Consider the following 25,956-nt stretch of genomic DNA (forward strand, 5'->3'; position numbering starts at 1 on the left):
TCCAACTGGAGTTTCCCTTGCTCCAAATTGTATTCATTGCTTCTTGTAACCATGCATGCGAGACAAGCCTGACTCCATTTCCACCATCACCCATGAAATGGTTGAAATCAGCACTCACGATATTTTCTCACTTGCTCTTCATCAAACTTAAAACAACAACAACAACCACCACCACCACAAACAAATAAGAAAACTATCTCCACCACTCTCCTCCTATACGCCTTGTGCTTCATGGCCCTGATCATCATCCAGACCTGTATGTTAACGTTACAATGGAAAGAAGCATGAGTTATTTCTTGGCTCCCACATAAACATTTTAAAGGCATGATTTGGATTTATACTTTTTTTTTTTTTTTTTTTTTTCTTATAACAAGATTCAAAAACACTCAAATGCAAAATGTTTTGCCAGAAACTCAGTACCTTATGGTCTTAAGGTAATAACTCTTGCTCTCTAGTTCACATGATCACTACTGGCATCCATGCCCAAAGCTCCCACTGTCAGTCAAGAGCAGTTTCAATGTCTGCTCCTTAACTCACAAAACTGTGTCACCAGCAAAACATGCAACTTTTCTTTAAAGTGATATAAAAGACACATTTGGAAAACAATTTTAACATGCAAACTGGAATAGAAGCTCAGAATGATTGATGACATAATGAAAAAGCAAAGCCTATACAACAACTTATTACAAAGCTCATAAGCAAATTGAAGATAATGGAATTCAGTATTTACAGTTGTACATCCTCAACAAGAATTAATAAAAAAATATTAAATGAAACAATCACAGAAACATACAAATACAAACTAATCATTCCTCCTTCTCCAGCCACCCACGCACTTAGGAGTTTTCAAAGTGGGGAAATGTAATGAACTCATATCAACACTCATCCTAAGAAGCAGCCTAAATGAAGCTAGAACTTCATTGGAGTAGTTTCCTAACTTAAACGTCATTAAATACCAACCAAACTGTATTATCCAGTTGTTCTTAAGCCCTCCTATTATATACAGTTTTCTGCAGTCAGAATCAGAAACCATTTTTTGGCTTTTCTAGATTTCTGTCCTTTACTCATATTTCCAGTACACCCAGAAGTGCAAACATAGGCATTTGATGAAACAAGCAGTACCAACAGACAGAGCAACTGTGATAAAGTGTCTCAAGTTATCAGCGTGTTGGAATTCAAAGTCTTCCTTATTCTAAACTGTATTAACAATGGGTACAAATTTTCAGCTTTGCAGGAAAAAAAAAAAAAAGCACTGTTGATAATAGTGACTCTACAAAGGAAAACCACAGCACTTTTCTTCTCTATCGAAGTCACTGTTTCAACACAATGAGGAAGAGAGATTAAACACAAGGCCTAAAGATCTGTGTTATTTTCTTATATCGCTGAATTATAGATAGTCACTAAATAGCCTGAGTGATAACATTCAGGATACTGAAAAACGCCTGTGCATAAAAGCACCCAGAATGCTGTGATACTCCATGTCATTTTCAACTGGCCTTGAAGACCTCTCAACTACTTTCTGAATTTCATTTTAAGTGATGGAACACTGGATTACTCACCTTATTTAACAAGTGAAGCAGTGCTTCTCTCATACAGTCATGCCTCATGTAAAAGCTTATTATTGCCAGATTAGTGCCATAACTATGTAAATAGAACAAGCACTCTTGATAGTAGCTGTTACACTGAACCTTCCCTTCAGACATCATCTCCAGGGATAGACTTCTCGTTCTCAATGTTGCTTCAAGTTCCCTCAATGTGGCAAAGTAATCATCGTCCTGCTGTTAGAACAGAATCAGTGATAGGTGACAACTAATAAGAAAATTTTCTTTTCAACTGCCAACCAGACCAAGTTTTTCTGTTGTTGTCCTTAAAACAGTCATCATTTTGGAGGGGTTAATCTCCAGTAATGTTTTTTATAAACACTAGATTGGAGTCGTGCTACCAACAGACATGCTGAAAGTTGTGGCAGCTAGCACAACTCTCTTTCCAGGGATGCACAGGAAGCTTATTTATTAAACATAACACAGCACTCCACAGCAGCTGCTTCAATAACCTAGTTCAAATAGGCTTTTTTATTTTTTGAAAATACTACTTTCAAGGTCTTTCATCATTATGATTCTGTAGTTACTTAATACTAAAAGGCTTTTTAATGCACCTAGTTAGAACTTCCAGAGCTCATCCCAAATCATATAATAGTGCTCCCTGTCAATGAAGAAACAAGCGAGTTCACATCTGTACCTTCGGCTTTGAACTCCTGCTACATTAGTGCTTTAGCAGAGAAATACCATTACTGCAGCAGAACAAAATATCGGTGGGATGGAGTTTACTTTTCGCAGACTCTAGTAATAATATTTCAACCACTACAGCTTCTTTCACATGTACCAAGTATGTCCCCAGTTACTAAAAAAAAAAAAATCCTATCATCTGCTGCTCAGTCATCAATTCACTGTGAGGTAGCAGCTCGTGAATTTCTCAACGATACTTAGCTTACAGCAGGTAATCATGACAAAAGAGGGGAAGAAACCAGTACCCGATATTGTATCACGCATTGCTGCAAAACGTGTATTAAAGCAAACTATTTTTGCTATACGCTCTAAGAGCAGACAGAAGATCCTCACCGCAATGAGTACCGGCTTCACTGTGGACTCCAGGTACTGTATCACATCCTGGACTAGCCTCGAACCGTGGTTCAGCTGGTTTAGATCCACTGGTGGCTTTAGACATCGGTTAAACTTCTCTCTTGCTGAACTTAAGTTTCCAGCTTTAAGACAAGCCATGCCCCAGGCATGCCATGCTCCACTTGGATCCAACCCAGATTTTGTAGAAACCTAAATTCAAAACAATTCATTAATACTGCAATACAGAAAATAGGAAAGCTGGCTTATTGCAGTCTGTGACTGTGATACAGATGTCCTTCCTAAAGTGTACTTCCCATTAGAACAAACATAAACATCACATGCTGATTATTTCTAGGTTATTGCATGAAATGTCATCTACTATCTGTAATGTCCAAATCAATGTTTTCAATCATACAAGGTTAAGTAATCACATGTCTGGAAAACTTCAGCAGTTTTAAAACTTAGAAGACAATCTGTTTCTGATGGGAAAATGTCATAAGAAGCAATTGTTTTTCTTTACATAGAAAAACTGCATAAAGAACTGTGAGTTTGTGGTTTAAAAGCAAAACAATAGCAGATGCCTCATGAACTACTAGGAAATTTTTACTTCTAAGTCTGCTGATCAAATTTATTCCTGACGTTTTTTAGTCAATCGTCTGCCTTTAAACATAAAACCTCTTTATTCAAATATGTTATTTATTTCTGTTTGGTTTTTTAAATCATCTGTTAAAAATTATAATTCTCTTCCTAAGAAATTGCAATGCCATAAAGAGACTTAGAAAATACTGGGAGCAGGGGAAGATAAACCACACCCAATGAGCTCCAATAGATTTGCTATTATTGCCAATTTCTAAGTAAACTCTTGTAAAAGGTGCCTTACTAATATCTGTTGTGTTATTACAGACAAATGAGATCAAACACACAAACTTCAGATAAAATCCTGCCACAAAGGATGCCTCAGCCCTTCTACTGGATGTAAGACTCCTCCATGTAGTTAGCCCATTCCAATTTTAATTGTACCAGGAAACAAAGCCCCTATCTTTCCCTTTAGGAGCCTGCTCCACAGCAGAAGACATGTTCCTTCTCAAAAAAACCTTTTTTCCAGCACTCAGAAAAGATTCTTTGTTATTTAAAAACCTTATTCCCAGTCTGTAACAGTTTAAATGTTGTCTGTTTCACACATATCCCATCCATCTGAGAGAAAAAAAAAAAAAAAAAAAAAAAAAAAAAAAAAAATCACCAGAGAAAGATGATTAACATTCATATCTTCCTACTGTCATTACCTCTATAGCTAGCTGATAGTACTCTGCTTCCAAGAGCCGATTTCTTAATCTCGTAACTGCTGCTGGGAGAAGAATCTGATCTAAAGATGGTACTGGGCGGTAGGCAGCAGCAACCAAAATATTCAGCACATCCACTTTGCTGATGTAACTAGGGGAAAACAAGTTAAACAAATGCATATGCTTTCACTATTGACATACACACAAAGAATTTTAAAGGAAAACTTTGTGTCAAAGACAGTTCTTTGAACAGTAATTCTAAATCACCAGTATATGAGGTTTTTCTATCCATCGTATTTTCTCATTCAGGTTATTTTTTTTTTTTACTTCCTAACATGCAGTGGTGCACTGGAAGAGGGTAATTGCAGACCTCAACGAACATTATAAAAATCAAAGTGGTGTGTGTGAAATTCATACACTGCACCTGCCACTTTAAGCCCTCCAGGACAAAAACTGAGGAAAGATTAATATGCTAGTTCTCAGCAAGCACAGCTTTAGAATCGTAAATTGAAATACAAACTGAAAGCAGAAAATACAGAAGTAAAATTTTTACCCCAATCATTGCAAATTATTTCTCCTACTCTGAGCATTTTCTTAGTAATTATTACATATTTAAAATACTTGAAGTTCTGTCACTTGAGCTCTTATTCTTACATTATGAACTTCTCTTCCTGTTTAAAACGCCCACGGCACAACTGAAGGAACTCTCCCACTCTCTACTCCCCATTGAAGACAATACATCCTAGTGAACATCTGATAAATCACCTGTCACAGAGAGCTAGGTCCTGACTCCTTCCAGCTTTTACAAACATCATTTTGGCACTGAAGAGTAACTGTTTCATGATGTCCATAAGGAGTCCAGCATCTACCTCAGGATTAGTAAGCCCTTGGGACAATTTGCAGCAGTGCTCAATCAGCTGGTGGCCACACACTATGCTGTTGCTGTGCAGGCTAAGAATGGCAATACACAAGGAAGAGCTGGGAGCCTGACAGTTGGAGGAAAGAAAGACAAACAATTGTTAAGGCAGTTCTCCAGCAAACTGCTTATACTGGACTCTCCTTCTCCAGGCCTCACCTGTTCATAGTAAAATTCACCGCGTACAATTTCGTTCTCCTCTTCGTTCAGGGAGAGAAGCCATTCAAGGGCAGCTGCCTTAGGTATTCGCACCACTGTGGAATATTCATTATTAGGAGTTTCTGCAGCCAGGAAGAAAAAAAGTAGATAGTATCACTATATAAGCAACAACAACAACAACAAAAAAGGCTGAAGACTCATGATGCAGAGTACTCCCACAGCCTTTCCAGGGTCCTTTTCAGGGTCAACAGTGATCCCTCAGTTTTATCAGTTCCTGTCAGTATCATCTGTCCACCACACACATTACAGAAACATTTCCATTCCTCAGAAAGCTACCAAACTGTACCTAGGCCCACTTTCACTATCATCAGCATCCTTTCACCAAAAACTACTGCCAGTGATATGTGATGAGAGCAGCCGTAAAGGCAACCTTGCCATAACGGGAAAATTACTGACAGAAGATGACACCTACTGAAATACAGAAGAAAATGTCTGCAAGCCTGGGAACCCAGAACATCCTTGAGAAGTGCAGCTGGTATCTTTTAAGTGCACCTGGATAGCCAGGAACCAGAGACATCCCAAGATATCTTCAATAAAAGCAAAAGAAAAAGCAACAACAAACTTATCTGGAAAGTTAAAAAAAAAAAAAAAAAAAAAAAAAAAAACCACCAAACAGCCTGACATGGTGGAAAACAGCTTGACAAAGTAGGAATCTGCAGCAGATAATGACTGCTGTAGCTGGAAAAATAGCAAAAAAGCCTGGGAAAGTAAAAAATTGATCTTAGAACGCAAGAAACACCATCATCTATCGGCCATTCCAGGTGAAAAAGAAATTAGCAACATCTACTGGGTGCTCCAAGTGGTACTGTCCTACATCCCCTCATGCCTCTAATGACAGATATCTCAAGTGACTTGCATTCTACTCAAAGTGCAGCTTCTCTCTGAGAACTCACCTTCCATGAACTTCTCTACACAAGATCTGAATAGGTTGGATCCTCAGTAGGGACACCTCACTGACTTTATATTCCAAGACACTGACCATCTCTGAAGTGAGACATGGTTCATCACCAACTGACCCTTCTCCTGGCAATTGTTTGGAGGGTGCCATAGCTCAGTACTCAGCTAACAATTCCTACTCTTAATGCAATCTCCCCATGACTGTATCTAGTACGCAAGGGGCCTTCTCCAATTATTTCATTTAATCCCCAAACAGCTTGTTCTATATTGGTTCAGACATTTTTCCTAAGTCACAAATTCCCATTAATGGAAGTTTGGAATACTTAATTTCAGCCTGCTCATACAAAACACCATTGAAATTTTTGCAACTGAAGTTTTGATCAACCTTTAGCTACAGCTAGATGTGTCAGCTTGCCTCCTCTAACTCCACTGGCAATCAGGCACAGAAAAAATTGAATTTTAATACTACTCCACTACTTACCTTCCACTTCATCCTGGTCTTCCTTTGTGCTGCAACAGAAAGAAGGAACATCAGGCCTAGTCTAGCACACACAAGAAAACATATGGTAAAAAAAAAAAAACTGAAAAGGATCAACATGGCTAGCCTTTTCAGAACAACGTATTGTAAAAATCTAATATTTCTCTCCCTACCCTTCTCAACCTATTCCTTGTCCCTACCCTCTACTGTCTGGAAATGTATGATTCTGCCTCTAAATAACGTGTTTCAACTACACTACTACACTAAGTAATTAGTTCTTATATCCTTCTGTAGGAATATAACCTTCTGTTGCACCTATCATAGCAAAGACAACATTGGGAACAAAAACTGCCCAGTATTGGAATACATCAGAGCTCAAATGAATTCTCTGGGATGCAGGTCTCTGTCCTTAAGACTTAGATGTGTGTGGGTTTTTTTTGTTGCTGTTTTTTTTTTTTAGGTTTTTTTTTTTTTTTTTTTTTTTTAATACAAATAAGATGATTTCAAAAAAAACAAACACTTAAGCACTTAAGATGTAACCAAGCTCACAGCTAGGCTCTGCTGACTGCTGACCTGATCTCGTAGCATAAACAACCATTCCAACTCTAGCTAATCTACCTATAGGTGACTGCTCATTTTCTCAGATCTGCTTTTTCTAGCAAGATTGCTGATACTGCCAGACTTCTAGTAGCAGGCTTGATGAGGTCATGAATAGTAAAACACATTTTTCATCAGTTGGCCTACAAATCTCAATGTACTTGTCAGCTGAAAGCAACTATATCATAAAAATCTGTCATCACAGCTGGCAGCCCTTTTGTTAAGGGCACAGTTTCAAAATTTACCTAACTGTGAACTTGATTCTGAATCTCCCTGGGTTTAAGAAGTCATAATCAAGAGACTACGGAGTAGCATTAAAACAATGATATGTGCAGCAGAACCAGTCACCATGCAGTAATAATCCAGAGCTGAATAAACTGTAAACAACTTAGTGACTTACCGTAGCAGCTTTTGTTGAATACATTTTCCAAAAAAGCATTCAACTTTTATGTCTAATGATGAACTGATGCTTAAAGAAAGAAATAAAGAACTTCGTTGACTGGCTCTTTAATGTTCCAGTATGAGAAGTAAACTGAGGTACAGTAGTCCCTTCAACACACAACAGCTGTCTGCCACAAAACCTGATGTTATCATAATATCCAGATAGAACCAGGATTCGAGTTTTTCCTCATTCCATTGAGAAGAGCTAGAATGGAAAGACTTACATGCTTGCGTCTTGTACCAAGCCAGGCAGATGTTCTCTGTTGTAGTAACTATAGCACTGATCACAGACACGAGCTGGATTTTCTCTACAAGCTTCTACTGTCATTTTCTTGGTAGAGCAAGAACTGCACACCAGCCTGCCACAGCGCCTGCAGTGATGACGTCTGTTAAACTGAGCACACAAGGTCATGGGTAGGCAAATGAAAGGATTTACTCAAGTCCTCCGCTGTACATGCCTCCACTGCATCCTCCTACATCTGTCTGCTTCCACTCATGAGTAAACTTACTTCACTTGACAAGAGGAAACAGCACGTCATAAGACTTTTCAGAACTATAAAGTGATCTATTCTCACTGACAGAATTCCCTACCAGGGAGGCTACAGCAAGGGAAGAAGGGAGGGGGAAAAAAACAAACAGCAAAAACACACAGAACAACTGGGGTTTAAATATACTTGCTGCAGCTTTGGACTTTTTACAGCTGATGTTGTCCCAGCTTTGATCACCAAGATACTTAAATTACCTCTTGAAAAAGTCAGAAACAGTAAACTGTTTTTCTGACATAACCTTAGCCACTTCCAAATTCAAAAGCAACATTTTGAATAAATTCTGTTTTTTTCTAGCCAATGTAACAGACTGCCAGTACATTTTCAAAACTCAAATTAATCTTCTCCCTCGAGCACCAATGTAGTTGCTTAAGTACACTGTGCAAAAACAAATTTTAGAAGCACACTATGAGCAACAATTCACATTCAGTGGTCACCATTCTGAGAACTTAATTTTTGCTCCTTACCATAGTAAAGCGCTCAGTTTTGCAAACCATACATATTGTTTCAGTGTCATCAGGTATCCACTGTTGCTTTGGAGGTGGCTTCTCAGGTGGCACAAATTCCTCCGAAAAATTCTGCTGCAGGCTTCTTTCTCTGGGACTTGCAGACACGGTGACACCTTAAAAGAAGCCAGGGCAAGACATTTAATGGTATTCTGAATACCAGAAAACACTATAGGCTTACTGAGACTTGCAACAAGACTACTGCTATCCTTCAACAAGGCATGGCAGATTAACATAGTGTAAGGAATATTATTGTTTTTGAGCTAAAACTATAAGACTTCGATACTAATGACCAAGATTGCTTAGTTACTAATAGGCCTTCACCATACTTATCAACATCTATTCTTATATCACAAACACAGACTTGGAGGAGAAATGAAAAAAACACACAGGTGTATGTACACTAAGTGGGTACACCATAAAATACAATCTTCAAGTTGACATTCCTGAAGATTTAAACTTCTCTTTATTATCAGAAGAGAAGTATGGCATAGCAAGCAATACTATATGCCTCCTTGATCTGGTCTGCTTTACAATCTACTGCTGGTAAATCAATTCAAAGCTGCCACAATTTTAATCTTTGGCCTTTATTATCCTTGGAGCCAAAGAAAAATTCATTTAATCCAATTTATAAACTAAAAGTCTGTCTACTACTATATGATATAATCCAGTTACACTTCAGGCTAACTAAAAGTTTCAACAACTCTTTGCAGCCCTACAAGCCACATTCCACATAGCAGGATAATAAATAGAAAAAAAGAGAAAAACTCCATTCCAGTGAAGCTAATTGATGCAGATGGAACCTGAATTGCCAAGGAACATCAGGGAACGACGCAATCAGGTTTTGCAACAATGTGGTGATATTATTAGGAGAGAAAGTGAAGGGCTGCACAGCTAAATCCAAGACATTGCTATTGTCTTATGTTTGCAGAGCAAACAATAGAATTTCCAGTTCAGGATACAGGACAATAAACTCTGACCCGGAGGTCAGGATACCACTGATAAGCCCTAGTTCAGGCCCACTACTTGCTGAGAATCACCAGTCTGAGGATAACCCTTGCTAGTCATTTCCTGAGAGCACTGGCCTTGCATCTTTTACAACACGCGTCCTATGAGTGCACATCTGTTGCATTACATGCAGAATGGAAACTATAGAAGAACTTGTGCTTGTTTTTAAAGGAATAAATGTTCTTCAGTTCTTTTGGCTTAAACTACATTGTTTTCATTGTATTGGAAGTAGAGCCCCCTCAGACAATAAGATATACTGTTTTTCCTATGGTTGCAAGCAGGATTTACTAAACTAAATTCAAGGACCAAAAGAAGGAAACAGACACAAGAATGAGATTTCAATTGTAAAACCAAAGTTAACATGGAAAAGAAAATATACTAAGCAAAGAACAGGAAGCACTACCACAGCAATGGACTCAAAGAAAAATTCTGTCTTTCTCTGTGCTCCAGAGAGCACACAAAAAAGTGGCATTAAGAGTTTACCCATAAGGCTGGCAAGAGATAGTTCTGATGATCCTGATTTAGACATTGCTTCACACTCCAGTACTTGACAGAGACTTTCTTGGATACGTATCACAGAATCTAGGTCAGGAAAAAATTGAAAAAACAGAACAATATTGGTGATAAACCTGCCTTTTTTTTTTTTTTTTTTTTTTTTTTTTTTACAGACATTACAAGAATTCACTCAGAGCAATATATAACAATGCTAGTACAAACTGGATTAGCTGTATAATTACAAACTATTATCTTGCAAGAAAATTATCCCTCAGCAATACTATATAAAACACAGAGAAAGGGATCCTTAAAGCAATGGATTACTGACAGGCTCAGAAATCATTCAGCAGAGAAGAAGTATCACTTGTGAAAACCATCAGTTGACACAAGATACAAATTGTGTCAACAATATTAAGTGTTTCACATGGCAGAAGGAACACACGAGCAACTTCAAATGCCATTTTGCATGAAGGGACGTGCAAAGTCTGATGCGTTTATAATAGCAGAAGCCTTATCCTTAAATCATGAAATGACATCAACATTTTGAAACTAGCATAAAGCAAGATGGTACCATATACGTAGAAACAGGTAAACAAATAGAAACAAGTATGCTCATCATGCATTTTTAATGTAGTGAAACCACTAGATTCAATCTGCAGCACCCTCTGGTGTTCCAGTCACAAAACCCTCAAACGCACAGCAAAATGCAGAACTGAAGACAACATGGATGAGAACTGGTTAACACATCAGAAGAGAGCTATGCCAAGAGCATTAAACAAAAGAAGGAAGGAAAGGAGCAACAGAAGGAACTAAGAAAGTTTTAAAGCCCTTGGGTCCTACAAGAAATACAAGGAGTTTCGGAACATATTCTGGACTAAGAGGAGACTAAAGGGAAGTATCCAAAAGTGTTACAGCAGAAACGAAAAAGCAATTCCTGGTGAAAACTTGCCCTTCTTGCCCAAAAAGAAAATAGCATTCTCAAGAATAGTCACCTGATCTCTTTTCTTTCAATGAGAAGGGGAAGTCAAGGGCTTTCTCTGCATATTTTGAGAGCAAATTGTCAATATCTTCTACAGCAAAGCCAACTTCCTGTCTACCTAAGAGCTGGTGCAGTGTCTGGACAGCCACAGATACCCAGTCCACTTTCATATTCATGAGCAGCTGTTCCACCATAAGCAGTGGCTTGGATGAGAGGTGGAAGTAGTTAACACGAGAGAGTTCAGGCAGAGTCAGCAGTACCTGGGAAGTAGATAAAAAAAAGTTGAAGTTTTTCAACCTCCGAATTTGATTTAATGTGAGCCTAAGACAAGAAACTAACCGAGCAGCTTATATGAGGAATAAAATAACACACAGAGGCAAAAAAAAAAAATGAAGATAGGACTTGTTGGGCCTATTTGTAGTTCTGTGACAGAATTAGTGAGCAGCTTACATTGCTTCTGTTTTCAGATTCTGTCAAACACTGTCTCATTTCAGAGGAAGCTGAAAACAGGAAAGCATTTAATGACATGTTGTAGTGGGGTAAAGTACATTATCCTATTAAAACATAACTATTAAAAAAAAACCCTAAAGCATTATCCTTATCTTTCCATCCTTTGAGAAAAAAATGAGATGATGAAAATATGAGCAGTTCCCTGTGAAGATGGGAAGTTCATATAAACTCTTTACAAATTAAATCATGTTTTCAAAAATAAAGAAACAAATGTTGATACTGTTGTGCAAAGTACTGGAGCAAGCTGCCGTGTGTAGTCCTGAAAAAAAAGAGTATATTGCAGAAACATCCGCATTTTCTTCAGATATGCTATATTTTATTATGATAATCTACTGGTTTACATTTGCATTTTCAGAATGAGCACAGAACATTTACAAGGCAACAGTCCTACAGAAACTGGAGTAATGGAGTGATACTAACTGCCTTTGGAAGCACATCTGGAAGAAACATGCTGTGAAAGTATTAAAGATCACCATACAGGTGATCACATTTCTAATGTAACCTATGTATTAGTTTACACATAGGAAGGAAGCATGGCATTTCTGATACATCAGAGACTAAGTTGAGGATGCTTCTTTTCTGCTAAGACAAACTTAGCGACTGTCCTGATAAATACCTGGCTGTTTTTTTTTCCTTCTTTTAGTCTGCATGGTACCTACCTCCTCACAGCTCAGACAGAAGAATGCTCTGTTTAAATTGGAAGCTGCAACCACCTTAGAACGCAAGAACTATAAGAGAAAGGTTTTAGGTCATCTCTAACCTTTCTTGGGATTCTAAGACTTGGAATTTTGAGCCTCATAGGGTGAGAATTCCCTGGTAAAATCTACAGGCAGATACTTCAATAGCTATATTGCTGTTAATCCTACAACACAGAAGTTTTACTTACTTTTGATCCCATGTAAAGTGCCCGAATTTCATTACGACGTGCTGTTGTCAGATTCCTGTAGAAGTGGGTTGTGAGGTAATCAGCTAAAAAGTGAGATGCTGCCAAGCTAGGATGCTGGTCAAGGGACTGTTCACTGATGGCAAGGCAAATACCAGGATCTTCTATTCTTTGTAACAGCTAGGAACATACAAAATACAATAAATCCTTACTATGTTCCCGGAGAAGATTTTTTATACCAGTCAGTGAATAACAGATTGGACCATACAATGGTCCAGCAAGCAAATTAATCTCCACAAGTATCTTACACACACAGTGGTGATTGAGATCATCCACTTACAGACTACTCACTGCCTATTTGCTCCATTTAACAAACAAAACCGTTTTAAAATCAAAACAAAAAAACTAAGAAACAAGATACGCAATATAGTACTGAAAAAACTCTTCCTTGCTTCTAAAACTCTTTCAGACTACATGTAAAGTGAGTGCATATTATTTTTAATCTGTTATTATCAACAGCTTCATAATTATTAAAACCAGAAGAATTCACACTTTGCTGATTGGGCATTGAAGCTCAACTGAACAATTTGCATTGTAGTTTAATTTCTGGTTCTTCTGTTTAAGCAGCACAAAATACTTCATTATGATTTTTCAAGTAAAAGGGGCCCTATATTCCCATTTAACTAAAATAGCTGTGAAGACATAGAAACTCTAGGTCCAACAATGGGATCGTAAAGCTAGATTTTCATTTAAAGCTTACCAGGTAAAAGCTAGGACTTTGAAAGAATACCTAAGAAAATAACTTTCCCTAAAGGAAGAAATAAAGTCAACAGTTTGGATACCATATTCTCAACTTACTTGACCTTGAAATGTAAGGTTGAGAGAGTCCTGCTGTTACCTGTGATGCTTTTTCCATGTCTCCCATCTCCAGTAAATAGAGAAGGTGCTCACGGTGAAGATTGATCAAGTCTTCTCTTGGGACAGGATACAAGTGCCCCCATTCTTCACATAACTCATAATCCTAAAGAATAAAACAAAACAGACAAAAGCAACTAAGCAAATTGGGAAGGAAAAAAAAAAAAAAAAAAAAGTCAGTCCAACCCTCTTCTCCTCTTCTGCCCAATACAGCAGTTCCTCCAAAGATCTGATCAGCTTCAAGAAATTCTTTAGCTCAGACTCCCCTCTCTCACGTAAACACAAATAATTAAAATGACAAGGGAAAACGATGACTCAATTTGCAAGAGTCACAATCTGCATTGAGAATACTTTCCCATCTTACAGAAAGCAAACTGACTTCCTAGGAAGACACTTTTCAAGCTAACCAGATCTACTGTATTAGCACTTACATAATAATCAAGATAGTATTACACCAAAAGTCTTACTGTTAAAATCTTCAAAATTTTAACAGAAAAGATGGCTCAGAATAAGAGTTAAAGGATTTATTAACTGTGCATAAGGCTTGACATTAAGCACAGATTTGTTTCTGTAGTAAAGAATTGAGTAAAAGAATCCTTCTAATCCTTCTAGAGGTACTATTTGCTGATTGCTGTTTCAAATGTGTTGAACTGGCATTTTATCCAAAGTCTAATGGGTTCCAGCTTAACAAAATTCATGTGACAATGCCTAACCTTTGCTTTCAGAATGATATTCATGATGGCCTGGGGATCGTCAGTGCAGGCTTTTTTCAGATCCTGCCAGTCACTCCACAGTGGTTCATTTTGCAAATTCAAAATCTGAAAAAGTTTGATATTATTGCAGCACACATTTTAAAGTTTTATCTACAACAATCATCAAATTTATGAAAACAGTTGAGTGCCTCATAGCAGGAATTACTTTGTACCAATAAAAAGTCAAAAAGTCAACACATTTATCTCCAGCCCTTTATGTGAATGCACTTCCAACTGGAAGAAGACTGTAATTTTCTTTGTGTTTATCTATCATTGTTCCTGCAAAGCAGGTTTGTAAGGGAAAGTTTCCAAAAGACTACAGGGCAATAACTATGGATGGAAAAGTACACATATACCACAGACATTGCTGGTGCTAAGAGCGTGAAAGCCAAACTAATTGCCAGCAGAATCACCACCACACAGAGCTCAGCAGGAATTTATGACACCTCTACACTCCATCTGCTTTTTCAACCTGTGCTGAACTCCAGACCAGCTAGTCTGACTTCACTTGGTTATCTAAACTATCCCATAGTTAGAAAAGCTACCTGCAATATAAGCATGTTTATTGGACCAGTAGTTCTGTACACCATACATATCTACATCTCTCAAGCAAATAAAAACCATGACTTTCCATGGAAAGCTTCTAAAGGTCCTCACAGTGGCACCGAATGGAGAAACAAAAACTTTTTAAAAATTAAAATGAATTAATGGCATCACAAAAACAATACAAAATACTATTCGCTGACGTGAATTATCATAGCAGAGTGGAGAAGTTACGAAAGATGGCAGAGAGTTTTAGCTGGATATTATAGTACTGAAAACACATGAGCTGTTTCAAATGAAAGACTTAAAAAAAAAAAAAAAAAAAAAAAAAAAAAAAAAAAAAAAACAAGAACACATCACAACTGAAATAGATCCAAGGGCTAAAACTTTTTTCACCAAAGGGCAAGCGTATTTTTTCCCTGCTGCGTTTCTTAAAGAAACTGATTACTTTAAGAATGGCTTTGTACCTTTTGATAAACCTGAAGTTCTTTCTTCCTGCTCTGCAGATTTGCTTTCAGTTCATCAGTTATGTCCAAATCAGAACTACAATAAGCTAGAATTTCCAAACAGGCATCGAGTGGCCATTTGTCCAAACAGCGCAGAGCCAGCACACTTCTCAGTGTTGCATTTTTTACAGGGAATAAGTACTGCCAACCTTCCTTACCTGCAAAAAAAAAAAAACAAACAAAAACAAACAAACAAACAAAAAAAAACAACAAAAAAACAAAAAACACAAACTTCAGTTTAAAGCTCAGTTTGTGTAATTTGGCAAAGATAAAAGAAACAGGACAAAAACACCCTTATCTGCACTGGATGGCACCACCAAGAGAAACAGTGAATAGTGGGATAACCAGTAAAAGACCGATGCCAAGTGCCAGATTCTCATAAAGTACCCAAAGACAACATAGAACATTTACTACCCTTAGACTCTTAAAAGGCCTCTCCTTCCACAAGATTCATCATCCAAGTGTGACAATTACAACGGATCAGCTCTTATAGCAGTAAGAGTAGTACTATGATCAGAATTTCCTGACATATTCAGGTCTTCACATACAGGTAACATGAGATGCTTTCCAGTTCTCTCGTACTACATTGATTTGGGGCAAGTTTACTATCAAGATTTGCAAATTTGCAAAACAAACTACATCAGAGAAAGCAAATTTAGCACGAAAGACAGGGAGGGATCTGCTTTTGTCTTTAGATTTGCTCAAGAACCACTACCTCTATTTCCTTCCCTTGTTTCGGGATGCATTCTCTATAAATGAAAAAGGAGGAGGAAGGCAGAGGAACACTGAACTTCATCCTTACCTTCAGCAGCTGCACAGCTCAGCACAGCATCCTTCACATCAACCACCTCCTCCACATCCTGACTGTACAGATCCAAGACCTTCAAAGCTCTTGTCCAATCCTTTGCAGCAAGTGCTTGTTCAAAGACTTCCATTAATACCTTAACAGCTGTGGAGGAATGCAATCCTAGGAGAACCAAAGGAATGTATGCCCTGCCAGAAAAGACACCAGCCAAACTGCCACCTTCTTCCTGTTGATTCTGAAGTGGCTCAAACATAGCAAGCAGAAATCTTTCCAGTATTGGGAACTCCTTCAGCAATGTCTCACACTCCCTGGAAATCTGTTCCAAACCTAATGGCAATTCCCGTTTGTCCCAGAATTCCATCCAGGATAAACTTGATTTGGGAATTTTCTGTATATTAGATGCACTTAGACATGCCACTGTGGCTGTTAGCTTCGACTGAGACTTAAGGAAATCCAGACAGGAGGCAGTGAGCGTGTTCTGGCTCAAGTCAGCCACAGAGGATGAGGCCTGAGTGTAGACATCCTCAGAGGTCACTGCGCGATTGGAGAAAGGTATTTCAACATCTGGCAGACAGCATTTGGTACACTGGTGTGCTAGGTTGTTGATGTTTATCAGAAGGCATTTTGCTTGGCTCTTTTGCCTTGAATCGCACAAGGACAGCCTTTCACAGCAACAGTTAACAATAACTTGCTGCACATTCAAGCTCAACTCTTCTCTAGCCAAGAGCGAAGCAAGCCTGCAAGGATAGAAAACAGAACCAGCTTACCCAACGTACACAAGCAGTACTTTACAGTTACAGATTTTCATAAATCTTTCAAATCACCCAGTCCTAGATTCTTTTCCTATGGCAAGAGTACATATCTTTTATCTACGCAGTACAACAAAATTTATACAACACAACATTGATAACTCAGAGCTTATGCAGCCATTCCTTGAAAGAAATCAAACTTAATACTCAAGCACTGACTTTCACCTAAGTGTGACAATACTAAAACATTTTGCTATTAATGCTTCCTAAGTAGTCTTAAGGGTATCTTTCATTTTGCACTACAGATTTAAGATGCAAGTCCAGTGTTCTGAATTGTCATACATTTGATTAAAAAAATTCTATATAAAGACACTGCCCCTTCCAAACAAATGGCAGTTGTCCAAAATATGGAGTTTTAGTGCTCCCTAGCAAAAAATTTTCATGATGGCAGTGAAACTACTACCAGGTACATCCTTGCAGCATTAACTGACCTACAAATGGGAGGTAACAAAGGAAAGCTGTGCTGAGAAGCCAGAGAGAACTTCAAACTTGGCTAAGGCCCAAAATCACAAGTACCAAAACAACCTACAGAAGTATATCTGAAAAGCACCAACCTGTCAGGTTGAACCTGCCTTTCGAACAGGAGCTGAGAAAGTATCTGAGATGGACTCTGCTGTAACAATATGAAAGGATTCCCCACTTTCACTTCAGCAGCTAAGTCTTTAAAAAAAAAAAAAAAAAAAAAAAAAAAAATCAGGGCAATATAGAACATTTATTACAATACTCGTCAGCTCAACAGAATGACCAGGTCTCGTATTAGGAACACAAATTTTAACAGCCTGCATCTGAAATCTCTGTTCCTAAGTTTACAAAGGTCCACATTCACATTAGTGAAGTAAATTCAGAGTGAACTGCAAGGGATTTGTAACTACAATACCCCTCACAAACCTGGCACCTCTGGCTCACATTTTATCAGGTCAGTTACCAGAACTGGCAGGGTGGAGCATCTTTTGCTTTTAAGTAAAATCTACTTTCCAACAGTTTTTCCACTTGACTGCATACTTGAACCATACTATGCCTTTGTAGTGAGACACAAAAATACATAGTATTGCTTTCTGAGGAGTCTGTGGATACAGATTAGTAAATTTGTGTCTTGTTCTAATCAAAGTGAGCAAAGGTGGTAGGGGGATTTACAGAAATACAGCTGCTTCTACAGAAGGAGCAAAAGTCTAGCTGGTATTGCTGAAATACCTTCATACTAAGTTAGGAGAGTCTGCTTACAGAGACTTGGCATACAAGTTCACCATTTCCATTCACCTTCTAGTAAAAGAAAGCTCCCCAGAAACTCACTCAGCCTTTAAATAGTACACATTTTTTGGCTTTGGCAGTTAGCCCATGAGGACTGAATTATGTCTATATAGAGGCTACAAGTATGGCAGCTGCCTCAGCTGAATCAGCATGTTTGGAAATGGATCTTTATCCTCCACATTTATCCTCTTAGGAAAGTATTCTCAGAAAGCAATGCTGTGAAACTTCACATTAGTGCAGCTCAATTAGAGTCAATGTTAAAAACAAAGCAGTATTTGTCCCCTCTCAGTGAACAGTTCTGTTCTTCCGACAGCTTTATATGCTGATGATGCAATTCTTTTCATTTACTACTATCATCAACCGATTTCACAAGAAAAAATTCTGCCTGCTTACCTCTGTGCAGCTGTCTGCACATTCCCTTCCTGTCCTATAGGGCAGCAAGGCACTGGTTACTGCTAAGAGAGCCAAGAAGTACACAGCACACTGACCCCCACAGGATGCAAAAATCATTCTTGCTTTGTAGGGCAGCAACCTTGGAAGGGCAGGAGTCATTTGTTTCATTCAAAGTGCAGAACCCGCACCAGCAGTTAACATCACTGTTCTGATTTATCCACTGCCACCGGCTACTTTTACCTTAGCTGTAGGTGGCGTAGATACTAAGAAATAAAGTAGTACAATAATAAGTAGAAATCAAAAGACCTAAGTACAGGTTGTAGGCTTGTTTAGGAAAGTGACATTTCATATAGTTAGCTCTTAGAGTCAGACAAACAACACAGCCTAGCTATTTCACCTATACTTAGGCTTTAGGCAGAAACACCTTACCTAGCTCTGTATTCAGACTTCGTAACACAACAGCAGCCAGTGTAGTAATGTAGTCAAAGAAGATCTTCACAAAGTTTGTCATCGTGTTGCTCTCTGGTGAGGTTTGGAACTGTTGATCAAGAGTTCTCAGCAAGAGCTGCGTTTGATTCCAAACTACGTGTTTCTCCAGTTCCACAGGTTTCAGAGAGGCCTGTTCCACCAAGGTGCCAAGCAGGCTCCCTTTAGAGTCTGGTTTAATGAAAAAAGAAAACACAGATCCAAGACTAAGCAAGCACTAAATGCCAAAGAAGTGTGGTTGTGGAACTGGAGAAAGTACATTAAAAAAAAATAGAAAAAGAGAGAAGTGGTTTAGTGTTGATGAACATGATTCATCTAAATTGGTATCCTTACAAACAGCATTTCAGAAAATATATCTGGTTGTATCATTATAGATAAGCTTATTCCAAAACACAACTGTTGACTACTCACTATGTTCCAAAACATTCCGCCCTTACAATTCTCCTAATGTTTGCTCAAACTTAAAATAATTGAAATATTTTATAAACATTAAACATAAGCATGCTGTTTGAAAGTTCAGAAAAATGGAAAAAACCAAACAAATAAATGGTCCTAGTACAATTAAATAAAGCGAACTCTGAGAAAAGGCAGAAAAAACACAATCCTAGAAGACTCCTTCAGAAAAGGATGAACCCTTTTTTGTTAGGCCTAAGAAAACTGGAAGGTATGTTATATTACAGTCATTTTACATGTTTGCCTTCTTTTTCTAAAAGCTACAGAAAAAGCAGCAATAAGAATACATCTAATTAAGTATAAGCAGCCAGGTTAAAACATGCTTACAAGATTTCTTTGCTATGATTGAAGAAAATAGTATAAATAAAATAGCAACTCAAATTTACATTTTCCATTCTTCTCTGGCAAGATCACAATTTTAGTTTTGAAAAGAAATGCTTGAACGGTAAGAATTACAGACAAAATCTCATATTTTGTATTCATAATTTTAAAGATAATATACAAGGCTGCTCCAATAGTAATGCCTCCTATTTTATTATGTTGGCCCATGATGTCAGAAGTGGATGTTGGTGGCAGTAGAGGTTGAACCTTCCCACCAATATTCATTTTGTTGCTGTTCAACAGATGGCAGCAGAGAGGCAGTCTGACACAGGAGTCTGTATGAAGCAAGTGTGTCAGTGAATTCCTCCAAGTGGAAAAAATGGCACCTACTGACATCACTACTTGCTGAACATTTATGGAGACCAAATAGAGACTGTGAGCACACTGAGGTTGTTGTGCATTTCAGCAGTGGCAACAGCAACAGTGGTACCTCTGCTGGTGAAGATTTTTAGAAGCATGGCAAGGGGCTCTTACTCATAGTCGGCAAAAAAGCAGAGCTAATGGTAGTGACTATGTTGAAAAAAAATCATTCTGTAGCCAAGAATTTGCTCCATGAAATAGCATTACTGTGCTCTTTGAATCTGTTGTAGTTTCCAGAGAAATAAATAGGAGGCATTACTTTCAGAGCAAATTACCCATTTATGCATGCGTCAAAAAGCATCGCTACTAGATTTACAGTTTTCAGGACGCAATAAACATCTAGATCCATCTGTCAGTCTTCATGACCACAAAAATAACTCACCTACAGAACGTTCAACATGTGTCAGTGCTTTTAGAATTTGATCCAAATATTGTGATAAAATAATCTCATTAGTAATACTTTCTTCAGTCAAGGCAGGATAGCAAGCTTGCAGAAGTTCTACAATACTGCATCGAAAATAACTGCTTATTTTCTCCTCTGAGAGCTCTACAAAGAAATAGAAAGAAACACCAACAAATAAAGAAATTCCATTGCACAGAAAAATTCCTACAGAACCAAAACTGCATTAGAATACCACTAGTTTGCCAGATTCAGAGTGACTCAGTAAATTCAAAACCGAGCTTGAATGTTTTTTGTTGTTCTTCCCCTCCCTTTTCATTAAATACTAAGTAATGTAATGAAAAATTTCTTAACTTCTCATTGCAACAGAAGGCAAGAATCTGAAATATTCAACAGAATTCCAACATAAAGTTGTATAAGCAAAGTAAACTACCTGATTTGGACTGCCCTTGTGATGTGCAGGAATAGTTGAGAATTTTACTTATTTGCTGAAGAAACGCTGGGAAACCCTTTATACTTTCAGAACGCAGCAAAACAAAATCAGGTCGGTGACCTGGAGAAGTCACTGGACAAACAGGGCAAAATAAAAGTTAGGAATGAAAAAAAGGAGAAAAAAACCTATTTTCATATTGTCTGTATGATTATAACACTATATATTATCACACAAACACCAGCTCAAATGAAGGCTTTTTCTACAAGTCAAAAGCCTACCCCGAGTTTCAAGGCTGCTGTACAGTTTTCTTTCTGCTGTCTCCAAAAGCTGTTTGCATGTCTTCCAAAGACGGCACTGCGTACAAGCTAGATCAAACGCTGCCATTGCTGAGGGACTGAGGTCCTCAAGGACTTCCCAGAGAGGATCAGTGTGCTCCAGCTGGATGTTGCTGACCCAGAAATTTTCTTGGAGAGTAGGGGCAAGACTTCCAGAAGTTGCAAGCAATTTATCAGTAACATCCGAGATGGAATAAAACACCATACCTACATAAGTCAGCAAAACAAACAATCACTAATCATACATGATTTTTATCTCAGATATCCTGGCAAGGATAATTATCTTCTAATCTTTTATGAAAGTAGTTCATTAGATGGTCTGCTTTACAAAATTTTTTACTGTGGAATTGATAAAACTAACAGAGCACCAACAGTAAGCTTCAGTATTCTGGATTTCCTTTTATGTCAAAGAGGAGATACTTACCTTTCTGAACAATTATTCCACTAATTATGACACTACTTGAATTGTTTTCTTCTGCTTTCTATTTCTCCCTCATCTTTTTGAAGTACTCAAAACAAACAAACAGAAAAAAATAAAATAAAAAAACCCACAGTCCTTACCAGCTGCTGCTGCATTCCCAATAGCCTGCAACGTTGAGCGGCCGCTGCCGGACCTCCTGATGCCTCCAGTACCATCTGACACTTGATTCTCAATATTGTGCTCCACTCTGGCCATTTCTCGTACTGCCTCCTGGTAGCGCTCCATGAAAACCAACTCACCATAGCAAGGTGAAGTATCCAGGTTGAACATCAAAGCCACCTTTCAAATTAACAATAAATGCTATTACAGGGCATATCAAAAGAAGTTCTCAAGGGTCAAAGAACTGAGTTTTCTACAGGAGTTGAGGGAATAAAATGAGACTGGTACTTCAGCTGAAAACCATGCACTCTGCAGGCAAAAAATTTATTTTCCCCCTCCAAGTTTTAAGTGCCTGAAAAACAGCCTTAAAGACACTTTCAGACTTCATACATGTGTTTTTTTTTTTTTTTTTTTTTTAAACACAAAGTTCATCTACTATTTGCAGCAAGACTAGAGTTGAATTAATTTTCATAATTGCATCTTTGTGATTTCAGATTATTATGTAGCAAGGATTTCAGTTTACTACATGGCAATACTTGCTATGTAGCAAGTCAGACCTCCAAACTAAGCTATTTAAACAAATTCTTATTCAGCAACGAATGCTTTCTAGAAATTTAAACACAGTAGATGAGCATGGATGTGCAAGATCCTATTAGTTAACCATCAACAGAATGCAAACCAACCTTTAATTCTTTACCATCAGCAATATTGACATTCAGAGTAACAAAACAAATGAAATGCTTTTTGGCCCATCTAAGTATAGGAAAGATGAAGCGGCACGCTTGACATCAAGCAGGACTAATGAGCAGAGTAGCAGCTTGCTGCTAGTGCAGTAAATGAAACAATATTAACTGCCTCAATATTGCTATTTGAAAAATCAGCCAGGTCCCTGCTTTTTGCACATGATCTAATAGCTCAAAATGCACCTCAAGATATTTTGCATAAATCCAAAAGTCACATAAAGAAAACTAACCTTGAGGGAGTAAAAAAAAAAAGAAAACAAACAACCATAACTACGGATGAGTAGGTTGTTAGTTCCAAGTCTATTTTCAGTACTCTAAGTTTCAGTCTCAAAACATACCTCCTGACAAATAAATTCAGTCATCATTTTGGCTCCATTTTATATTTTAATTTTTTTTTAACCCCGCTTAAAAGAAGCATAGCCATGATTTTGATTCATTGGACTGAAGCAAGCTGTTCAAGTGTTGCTTCCTCATCTGGCTTCACGTGACCTCTTGACTTTTTTCATTTTGCTGAAATACTAAGCTTGACCAGCTCTGATTAAACACTGTCACTGGTTTGAGAAACCAGTCTTAGAAGAGTAGTTTTCATACAACAGGTTTATAAAAAAAAAAAAAAAAAAAAGGCATCCTTATATTTGGATTATCTTTGCTCATATTGCTCGCACCTATTTCTGCAGTGACCCTTTCACTTGGAATGCAGATGCTTCAGCTCTGTGTTTGCTAATGGAGGAGGAGCAGGAACTTCATCAGCCACCATAAGCACAAATGCCAACACCAAGCTATTTTCTAAATTGCACAAGGTACACACATCATTTACCTGATGGGCTTCTACAAAGTTTCCTCTCAAAACACAAGAAACCAACAGTGATTCTGGTGGGGAAAGCATCATAGGAATTAAGGGATTTTGCTGCTGTGGTCTGGCTCTACTTCCCAAATCACCCGACCCAGACACATTACTGGTACTTCCCTCTGCAAGACAAGAGAATGAATCAGTACACCATTATAGAAAAACAAAACATTTCACTAGTTAGCAGCCAGCTACCAGATAGCAGCACTATACATATTTAAAACAGAAACACAGGAGCAGAATCACATAGAAATTTTAAGGTAAAGAGGGAAACATAAGCTCCTTGTTGAAGATTCTCCAAAGATTTCACTGTTTGGTCAGAACATAGTTTGCTGCATGCCAAACATACCCAGCAAAAAAATGCTATTTTCTTATTAGAATCATAGAATCACCAAGGTTGGAAAAGACCTAAAAGATCATCCAGTCCAACCATTCACCTATTCCCAATAGCTCCCACTAAGCCATGTCCCTCAACACAACATCCAGTCTTTCCTTGAACACCCCCAGGCTCGGTGACTCCACCACCTCCCTGGGCAGTCCATTCCAGTGCCTGACCACCCTTTCTGAAAAGTAATACTTCCTCATGTCCAGCCTGAATCTCCCCTGCCGTAGCTTGAAGCCATTCCCTCTGGTCCTATCACTAATGACACGAGAGAAGAGGCCGACCCCCAGCTCACTACAACCTCCCTTCAGGAAGTTATAGAGAGCAATGAGGTCTCCCCTGAGCCTCCTCTTCTCCAGGCTGAACATTCCCAGCTCCTTCAGCCTCTCCTCATATGGCCTATGTTCCAGACCCCTCACCAGCTTTGTTGCCCTCCTTTGAACACGTTCCAGGACCTCAATATCTTTCTTGCAGTGAGATATTATTCTAGAAGAGGAGATGCGTATTATTCTAATTAGAAAAAAAAAAATGTCATCCAAAAATGGAAATCCTGACATTGAATAGTTCTAACTCTGTCCTGTACAGAGAAGTAATTTACATTAATCAGTCAGACAAGTATTTCATCGTGGCACACTGGCAAGACAAAGAAATACCACTTTTGTGGCTTAATACCTGAGGTACTGGCACTTAGCTCACTACTTGTACTTTCCCATGATGGACTGGAAGTTTCCTCGTTCCCTTCTAAAATAAAAACAAATCAAAACAAGAATGTGAAACACACTTTTTCTAGAAAAGGTAATTAAAATTTATTGCAGATAACAGGCAAGCAACTGCAAAAGATCTTCAAAATTATTTCACAAATGAGATGTCTCTGACTACCCACGTTTAATGTAAAAAAAAAAAAAAAAAAAAAAAAAAAAAAAAAAAAACACACACCAAAATGCCTACTAACAAAAAGTAAACGCTAGGCAAGAGATAGTAAGTGATGGTGTAGCCCATCAGTGATAAATTATCAGCTATGTCTTAAACCAAACCAGGCTTACCTTTTAAGGTCTAAACAGAAAATTTTATCTTATGGCTGTCAGTGTAAGTCACAAAGGTACCGTGAATTCATAGACTAAATACTAATTTGATACGAATGAAAATATAGCAGTCATTGGATATAATGGAGGAAAGAAAGAATTCTTACAGGAGGAAAGAAGCTGTAAGGTTCTTCCCCCACCCCTAATCAGAATACACGTTAAAGAATTTACTTCCTTAGCTGAATTTAAAATAAGTGATCTTTTATTTCTGCAGGTGAGCTTTAGGGAAATAGCCTCAACCCAAGTGGAACTGGACTAAGACATTTCAAACTAGCTGGAAAACTAGTTGAAAAAACAAATCTAGTTCTCTGGTTTTAGTCCATTAAATCTAATTGCATTCAGCTGTGAACTCAGCACAGCATGTTTCAGAGACGCCCTCTCCAAGCCATTTTTCAACTCACCTGTTCTGTATCTTCGAGATCTACCTCGTTTCCTAAAACTGGTGCACCTAACTAAAGAGCTGCATCTCCGAGAAACTGCAGGCTGATGTTCTGTAAAAGAGACATTTAAACAAATAATTACCAAATAGCTAGACAGCCCACTATCACAGTGATTGTCTACCTTGAGGAATCTATCAGCACATCTACACCAGTAGAGCTATGGTAGCAGATCTCCAAATAAAGGAAACACAGTTCGTGTCAGCTAAAGAGCTCTTCTGCTGTAGAGTTGAAATCAGTAGCTTGAAGCAATTTTGATGCGATTCAACAACACATGCATTTTTTTCAAATGTATGCATTTGATGTTGCTTGGAACGAACTGTACCTTCCATACATTCCAAATGAGTGCAACTATACAGAAAAATAGGTATTATCCAAGCACGCAAGCAGCTAGAAACAAGGCAAAAAAAAAAAAAAAAAAAAAAAAAAAAAAAGAATTAAAATAGCAAAAGAAATAGTTAGATTTGCTATTAAGATTTGAACACAGTTGTTCCAAGGAAAGCTGCTCCCAGAAAAGCAAAGCAGTAGCATAACACACACCAGGATTTCCTTACCAGCTTTCATCTCTGCGGAAAAAAAATCTGCATATTATGCATTTTAAATTCCATGCTGGAAACACTAACAGAATATCCTTCCCTAACAGTGCAGTAAAAACCAGCAGACACCAGCAGCCCTGCTTCAGTAGCACTGTTGT

The 25,956-nt window shown here is 38.0% G+C and overlaps 1 protein-coding gene across 1 annotated transcript in view; it reads right to left on the reverse strand.

Moving 5' to 3' along the window:
* Window positions 1-25,956, reverse strand: part of ZFYVE26 (zinc finger FYVE-type containing 26) — a gene marked incomplete at both ends in the record, with an annotated part of 44,977 nt that overhangs the window by 6,685 nt on the left and 12,336 nt on the right. The window contains 24 exons of the mRNA XM_079537884.1: window positions 1,560-1,778; window positions 2,619-2,828; window positions 3,902-4,049; window positions 4,664-4,884; window positions 4,974-5,095; window positions 6,412-6,440; window positions 7,671-7,840; window positions 8,459-8,613; window positions 9,989-10,087; window positions 10,993-11,239; window positions 12,376-12,552; window positions 13,271-13,393; window positions 14,001-14,105; window positions 15,050-15,246; window positions 15,891-16,630; window positions 17,257-17,362; window positions 18,773-19,000; window positions 20,406-20,570; window positions 20,857-20,976; window positions 21,135-21,398; window positions 21,753-21,951; window positions 23,332-23,483; window positions 24,416-24,484; window positions 25,227-25,316. Coding sequence (XP_079394010.1) covers window positions 1,560-1,778; window positions 2,619-2,828; window positions 3,902-4,049; window positions 4,664-4,884; window positions 4,974-5,095; window positions 6,412-6,440; window positions 7,671-7,840; window positions 8,459-8,613; window positions 9,989-10,087; window positions 10,993-11,239; window positions 12,376-12,552; window positions 13,271-13,393; window positions 14,001-14,105; window positions 15,050-15,246; window positions 15,891-16,630; window positions 17,257-17,362; window positions 18,773-19,000; window positions 20,406-20,570; window positions 20,857-20,976; window positions 21,135-21,398; window positions 21,753-21,951; window positions 23,332-23,483; window positions 24,416-24,484; window positions 25,227-25,316 — 4,355 coding nt within the window. The remainder of the gene's footprint in view (window positions 1-1,559; window positions 1,779-2,618; window positions 2,829-3,901; window positions 4,050-4,663; window positions 4,885-4,973; window positions 5,096-6,411; window positions 6,441-7,670; window positions 7,841-8,458; window positions 8,614-9,988; window positions 10,088-10,992; window positions 11,240-12,375; window positions 12,553-13,270; window positions 13,394-14,000; window positions 14,106-15,049; window positions 15,247-15,890; window positions 16,631-17,256; window positions 17,363-18,772; window positions 19,001-20,405; window positions 20,571-20,856; window positions 20,977-21,134; window positions 21,399-21,752; window positions 21,952-23,331; window positions 23,484-24,415; window positions 24,485-25,226; window positions 25,317-25,956) is intronic.

Source organism: Tetrao urogallus (genome assembly GCF_951394365.1).
Source record: "Tetrao urogallus genome assembly, chromosome: 6".
Lineage (NCBI taxonomy): Eukaryota > Metazoa > Chordata > Aves > Galliformes > Phasianidae > Tetrao > Tetrao urogallus.